The 7,928-nt window shown below is 38.8% G+C and overlaps 1 protein-coding gene across 1 annotated transcript; it reads left to right on the plus strand.

The window, feature by feature from the left end:
- Positions 1 to 2,078: 2,078 nt before the first annotated feature.
- LOC121391209 (kelch-like protein 6) lies at positions 2,079 to 7,336 on the plus strand. Its single transcript, XM_041522908.1, has one exon. The coding sequence runs from the start codon at positions 2,803 to 2,805 to the stop codon at positions 4,222 to 4,224; it is 1,422 nt and encodes a 473-aa protein (XP_041378842.1). The 5' UTR covers positions 2,079 to 2,802; the 3' UTR covers positions 4,225 to 7,336.
- Positions 7,337 to 7,928: the final 592 nt, after the last annotated feature.

The following is a 7,928-nucleotide window of genomic DNA, read 5'->3' on the forward strand; positions in this document are numbered from 1 at the left end:
CTAATTATGTTGTAAATTAAATTTCCGATAAACCTGGAGACAAAAAAAGAAAGAAAATAAAAGACGACTAAAAGGCACAAACAAAGAATCAACACGTGTACCGGTATTGCTTGGTAACTCTCACCGACGAGTATTGCCTCGCTTTCGTTCAGATCTATGCATAATCCCGCCCACTTCTGTTTTTACCCCAAACCTAAGACGCGCAGCTGACCCGTGTCTCGCAGCGAGCCGAGCGTTAGAGTAATGCAGTCTTTGAGAAATGTCTGAAGGTATGGAAACCAGCAATAGTCCATGAAGAGAGCGCACCTGCCATATGGAAATGAGCCACATCACTAGAGGGGGTCCAGAGCGAAGTTCACACAGTCAGAGCATGTGTGTCCACCTTGAGCATTGATACAGGCCTGTCACTGTCGTCTCATTGAGGGCTGTGCGGGTTGTTGGCTGGAACCTGTTTCGCAGATGCGTGGTTCGGATCCATGTGTCTTGGCGAGGGCTTGTCACGGGTCGTCGGCCGCTACGGGGACGGTCATTGAATTGGTTGTTTTGTTGATATCGTTGTCATAAGTGCCATATGGTGTTTCTGTGGATGTTGAATTGACGTGCAATGTCATGCTGCGAGGTCCCAGATTCAAGCATCCCTATGACTCACTCATCTGTCATTTTCACTGAGGCGTGGCATAACGAAATTGCATCAAACAGTTCACTAATGGGGGTTTTCTGACTTCTGGATTTCTGAAGGCTGCACAGAGTGGCAATGTTTTGCGACTGAATGTCTGGCCTTTATGGTGAACACTGGACAGGATTTCTCCCGATAATTCCCTGTTTCTTGCACAAAGCATGCAATCACTGCAACAACTGCTTGGTTGCATTTCTTCTAGCTGTTTCATGCACATTTTTTCTGGTTTCCATCCATAAATCCATTCACAATTTTATTACTGCAAACAATCCATGTAACCATAACTTTTGCCTTTTAGTATATATACTACCAGTTTAAGTCAAATAACTGTGGAGGTCAGACCACGGGGTACAGTACAGGTATTGATTTTCCAGTAGTCGTAATGATATCGAACAGTAGTTATTTTAAATCTGAAACGTGAGCTACAAAGAAGAGGTTCGTTTACAGAGGGGTGGGTTTGTGGATCAACGGCACTTCACCACCAATTAATTATTTTTATTAAATATATTTTTCGTGGCAAATGAGGACCTCCTATAGACATGGCAAATAATTAACAGTATATTATTTCATGACAAAATTACGGCAAACTCGCTGAAATAAAATAATAAAGAGTCGAAAAATGAACTCAGGATTTTATTTTATTTATTAAGATTTTTTAACAATTATTTTATTTATAATTATTTATTTGTTGGTTTTTTGTGTGTTTATTTTTGTTTATTATTGTATTATTATTATTATTAATTATTTATTTGTTTCTTTTTCTTTTTCCTTTGTTGTTGTTTTTACGGAGCTACATATATACAGGACCACTGGAGCCACGTGTGCAGGAATGTTAGTGGGGGTGGGGGTCCAAGGGGGTGGGAGTCCGAGACTGAGGAGAGTGAAGTTTACGGAAGATGGGGGGGGGGGGGGGGTTCGAGACCTAATTCCCCGGAAAATATATTTGGCAAAAGAATTTTGTTTTGCTTGAACAGGTGCTTGAGCCAGCATTTTGTTATTTATTTGATTTGTATTCTTCTTATTTTTGGGGTGTCGTTTTGTTTTCTGCTTTTTAATTTCTTTCTTTTCATTATTATTATTTTTGTAATTTTATTTTGTTTATTTCTTGTTGTTTTGTCTTTGTTAAGTAGTACCCAGACGTCATTAATTTAGCGGGGGGGGGGGGAGATGAGGACATAGGTCAGTGGTACAACACTCACCATATGCGCGATCAATCTAGGATCGATTCCCATCGGTGGGCTTATTGGGCTGTTTGTCGTTCCAGCCAATGCTCCACAACTGGTGTTACTGGTGAAGTTTACTGGGTGTGTGTGTGTGTGATTGTGTGTGTGTTAAGACATGCTCCTCCGAAAATATAGTAGGTCAGTGGTACAGAGCTCACCTGATGTGCGATCGATCTAGGATCTGGTGTAGCAAAGGCCGTGGTATGTACTACCCTTTCTGTGGGATGGTGCATATAAAAGGTGCATTGCTGCTAATCGAAAAGAGTACGCGTAGCCCATTTATTCATATTGTCATTACTGGTATACAGGATTGCAAACGATTTGCCTCGCATTTTTATCAGGATTACAACTAATATTGTGGGTAGAATGATGCAAACACTTGGTGAAATTGTTTCAGGCTGTTTTTGCCTGAATATGTCTATTGTTTTTTTCACAAATTTGATGATTTGCTAACGATATATTTACCTATACATGTAAAGGCCTAGCTAGTTATTTTTTCTTCTGATTTATGGACCATCGTCATAATTCAATTATTTTTACAAAGCATTAATAATAAGTGGGATATGGTGGTTTAGAAAATAATTATTCAAAGTTGCGTAACGGACAGACGACGTGAATGTGAAGTAACGTACCTTGTTTTTGCATCGTTCGGGTATTGCCCCTAAGTCATATTGTAAAATAACACCAGTTTATACTGTGTATGACAGACGTTTGTTGATAATATATGACGGGAAATCAACTGAATGGATTTAAGAGTGTAATATGCTATATTTTTAGTATAGCACCAGTACATGTATTATTTTAAGCTTATATATCTGCCGTCAAAATGAATTCAGATTTTACCATTTAAATTAGGTGCATTACTACAACACTTCTTCTGTTTCAGATCAAAGTCGTGGAATAATGGATCGTACTAAAAGCAACATTCTCCAAAACATCCACGAAGAGATGGTCAAAGGTACGTTCAATGACCTTGACATTGTCTGTGAGAATGGGACAACGAGCGCAAACCGTTTGGTCCTGGCCGCGATGTCGTCTTACTTCCGGGCAATGTTAACATCAGACATGACAGAGAGTCGGACGGGCATCTTAAATCTGCCCACTGTCTCGGTGTCGGTGTTTCAGGATGTTATCAAGATGTGTTTGTGTTCAGTGGATCTTGTAAACGAAGACAACTGCGTCAAAATGTTAGACGCATGTGAAATGATGCAGCTTGATGGCGTCAAAGATCTGTGTCATCGTTATCTTAAGGAAAGTCTAGTGATCAACGCCGACAACTGTCTACAGTGGTGGAGACTTATGAACCGCTACAATGTTCCTGATTTGTCCAGCAGAGCATTCTCGTATCTGACAGAAAACTTGACTGACCTTGTTGAAACAGAAAATATTGGTCATCTGACAAAGACAGAACTTTTACAAATATTGTCCAAAGATGATTTGAAATGCAAAGAAGATATAATTATGAAAGGTGTTATGAAGTGGATTGAAAGAAATAACCCGGATGCAGATGATGTAAAGTGTATATTTGAAATGATCAGAATTGATCTTGTTGATGCAAAATTCCTCATTGCGAATGTGGTATTTTCTAAATTAATTTCAGAAAATAACTCTGTTCAGCAAATGATAAAAGATGTGATGCTTTCAAAACTGTCTACACGTTCTGTCAGCAGATTTCATAATGTGCGTAGAAATGTTTTTGTGTTGCACTACAACCAAACTACACTTCTGTCTTGTTTTACATCAGAAGCGACATGGGAAGACGTTCCACCTGCTCCAGTAAATCCTGGATTGTGTTATTCAGCAGCAAGTCTAGGTAACAAGATCTACATCACTGGTGGTGACAGTAGAAGAAAATGTACACTCGTCTATGACGTCTGTAGAAGAGAGTGGGAAACAGGTCCAGATCTCGAACAACAACGCGTGGTTCACTGCATGGCCACAGCTAATTCTAAAGTGTATGCAATTGGTGGTATGTACAGCAACACGATTGAAGAGATGAGCGAGAGTGAAACACGTTGGCAGGTTGTTGGAAATTTGAAACAGAACAGAGAGAATGCATTCACCGCTACAGTTGGACACAACATTCTGGTGATGGGCGGACGGAGTGGAGGACGTGGATCAGATGTTATCCAGTGTATCAATACAGCAACCCGCTGTGTGTCTAACCTCAGCTCAAGTTTACCACACAGCTCGGAGTGTCTGAGAGGTTCGGTTCACCTCCCTGATGTATATCTGCTGGACTATGATGGAAATGTGATGCACATCCAGGTCACTGACAGTGATGGTGAAATCAAGATTCAAGTCAAGTCAACAACGAAATGGTGATCATTTGAATATTGTTTTGGCGTATTATGGCAGAACGGAAGCTTGCGGTCCTTCAGTGGCTGCAGCACTAAGTGTGAAATTAGAAAATACAACCTGGCTGAAGGAAAAGAGGACAATATAACTTTCCCAGAATCAACGAGAAGTGGTCAAGTGCTTGGTGTTCTGCCAGTGTATCATAAAGCATAACAGATTTTGGATTGAGTTTATTCTGGGGCATAACATTGTTTGTGTATTTAATCTCACTGATCAAGTGGGTCTCTTCCTATTAGGATCTATTTAAATTATGCGTAAAACATCACTGGCAGTTTGATGAATTTGGTCATAAAACCTGTAGAGAAACTAAAATTTGATTTAACCAAAAAAACAACAACATAATAATAAAAATAATAAATAAATAAAAAATGCACCAAAATTAAAACGCCTGAAATAAATGTATTCAATTGTTTCTCGAAATATCTTTTTGATCAATTAATTAAATATATTCGCTGAAATCTATTTTAATTTGTATATTTGGCGATTTTGATAACAAAGGCTAAAGATGGGGTCGGGCACCACTTCACCTATTTTGGTTTATGACTGGATTATGGCTACGGAGCTATAAACCGGGGGATAAGGCTTTATTTTGTTTTGCTAGTTCTAGGTGTTTAAAGCTGCTGTTATAACAATGTTTACTAGTGCAAAAGAGAAACATACAACACTTTTAATAAACTCGACCTGGCGTGCGTCTTCACAAGAAACGTACATGATAATAATGGAAACGTATCTTCTCAATTATTTATCTTTATTGGATTGGATCCATGTTAGTTTAAGAGTGACTGTTTGCAACACAGTGCGCTTCGTGCATTCACACAGGTGTCAGTTCAGTGTTTTACTTATGTGTATACTCAAATAATTAATGTGTGTAATCAAATAATGTGTTTCTGGTTGTGTGTGTAACATATTGACCAAGTGCTTATTTCTGTGAAAAAACTTCTTGTTGGTTTATGTTCCCCTTTTTAATTTTAAAATTAACAGTAACAATAAACATTATGGTTTGTATGGAAGGGGAGCGAGCGATGTGATAAGGCGTGTCACTGGTACGGACCACAATAAAGTAAAGTAAACTTTTGTTTAACTACACCACTAGAGCACATTGATATATTAATTATCGGCTATTGGATGTCAAACATTTGGTAATTAATGCAGCGAGGGATCTTTTATATGCATTTTCCCACAGACAGGAAAGAACATACCATGACATTTGACCAGTTGTGGTGCACTGGTTGGAACGAGAAAAACCCAATCATTTGAATGGCAATAATGAAATAAATCGTGGACATTTATACCCGCTCGCCCTAGTTTTTATATTGGGGAACAAAAAGAACAAGAAACAAACCCCAACAAGAAAACAAAAACAAACAGCAGCAACAGTAATAACAAACACACCATAATATTAATAGAATAATTGTTCGATGCGCGGTATTTCCAATATCTTGTAAAAAACCAAAAAAAACACCGCCTCCAGTTTGACTCTTTTTTTTTGACAGAGAGAGAGAGAGAGAGAGAGCGCGAGAGAGAGCGCGAGAGAGAGAGAGAATGAGTGAGTGTGTGTGTGTGTGTCTGTGTGTGTAAATGTGTTATTTAAACTACTGGTATTGGAGCATAAAAGTAAGATTTATTTAAATTACGTGGGTTTTTTTTATTCAAACCGTCCGCTGATATTATAAGTAAACTGTAAGCACAAACGCGGTAAATATCTTTTAAAGGGACATACACTAGTTTTTAAACACTAAGGTATATTTTTTACTATTATAGCCGTTTTTGAAAACTGAAATCATACTTTACTTAGATTTTATTGTTTAGGTTATCCATTTCCGTACATTCGAAGTGTTTTTGGTCGTCCTGGTGTTCTTAATATCACAAAATGCATTTCTCATATTTTTAGAAACGCATGCACGTCTGAGAATTAACAGTTATGGAGTCGAGTTTTAGTCTATTTTTAGAGGGTATTTCACCATTTCAAAGTCACAGACTAATCTTTCACTCAATTGTAACTTTATCCAAATGTGTTACAGGTTTGTAGATTAACTAAACTTAGTGTTAATTTTCACGGGTTGAAAGTAGGGTCAGTCCCTTTAAAGCTAGTTTTGGTGTTTGAATGTAAACTATGAGAGACTAGAATACAGCATTCGTGGCTGTTAGACACCCTTACGGTCCCTAGTTCTCGTCCCAGCCAGGGCACCACGACTGGTTTATCAAAGGCCGTGGTGCGTACTACCCTGTCTGTGTAGTCCTTCACCATAGGTTTGACTATGAGAGACTAGAATACAGCATTTGTGGCTGTTAGACACCCTTACGGTCCCTAGTTCTCGTTCCAGCCAGGGCACCACAACTGGTTTATCAAAGGCCGTGGTGCGTACTACCCTGTCTGTGTAGTCCTTCACCATATGTTTGACTATGAGAGACTAGAATACAGCATTCGTGGCTGTTAGACACCCGTACAGTCCCTAGTTCTCGTTCCAGCCAGGGCACCACGACTGGTTTATCAAAGGCTGTGGTGCGTACTACCCTGTCTGTGTATGTGTCATCATATATGATGTTACTATGTGTTACACTGTGTATATATTAAGGGTCTCCCGTGTAATTTTTATAAAGTGTGTGTCATCATAAATGATGTTACCGTGTGTTACACTGTATATATTAAACGTCTCATCTGTAATGTTTATAAAGTATGTGTCGTCATATATGATGTTATCATGTTACACCGTGTATATATTAAGGGTCTCACGTGTAATGTTATAAAGTATGTGACATCATATATGATGTTACCACGTGTTACACCTTGTATACATTAAGGGTCTCATGTGTAATGTTTATAAAGTATGTGACATCATATATGATGTTACCACGTGTTACGCCGTGTATATATTAAGGGTCTCACGTATAATGTTTATAAAGTGTGTGTCATCATATATGATGTTATCATGTGTTACACTGTGTATATATTAAGGATCTCTCGTATAAAGTTTATAAAGTATGTGTCGTCATATAGGATGTAACTATGTGTTACACCTTGTATATATTCTGAATATGTTTGTATAGACAGCTAAAATAAACCAGTCTATGTATACACTCAAAAGTGTTATCTTTCTTGTACATACTCTCACAAGCCAGCCGATGTATTTGTCATGCCGGGTTGTCGTTAAACATCTATTCTATTGATTTCTCACTATCCACTAACAAGTAACCATTAACAAAGAGTCTAGTCAGCTGAATCACTGCTGTGTAGCCAGGAAAGAAGGAAGGACCACACAGATATTGAGAGAGGAAACCCGCTGTCGCCACTTCATGAGCTACTCTTTTCGATTAGAAGCCAGGGATCTTTTATATGCACCATCCCACAGACAGGATAGTACATACCACGGCCTTTGTTACACCAGTTGTGGAGCGCTGGATGGCACGAGATATAGCCCAATGGGCCCACCGACGGGAGTCGATCCGAAATCGATAGTGCTTCAGGCGAGGGCTGTACCACTGAGCTACATCCCGTCCACGTGTACCCAGGACAGCGTGCTTGAACCTTAAGTAGATATAAGCATGAATATCAGCTGTAATTAAGTGAAATAAGTGTTTTCTCGCTATATATTGGCAATGTTTTAAAGTATGCATCATGTTACATTATATGTTAATACGCTTTGTATATAACACCACCCCCCACTCACACC

This window comes from Gigantopelta aegis, unplaced genomic scaffold (assembly GCF_016097555.1).
Source record: "Gigantopelta aegis isolate Gae_Host unplaced genomic scaffold, Gae_host_genome ctg1951_pilon_pilon:::debris, whole genome shotgun sequence".
Taxonomy (NCBI): domain Eukaryota; kingdom Metazoa; phylum Mollusca; class Gastropoda; order Neomphalida; family Peltospiridae; genus Gigantopelta; species Gigantopelta aegis.

Excerpts from the sequence above, each read along its gene's own strand:
- LOC121391209 (XM_041522908.1), top strand. The coding sequence starts at position 2,803 with ATGGATCGTACTAAAAGCAACATTCTCCAAAACATCCACGAAGAGATG.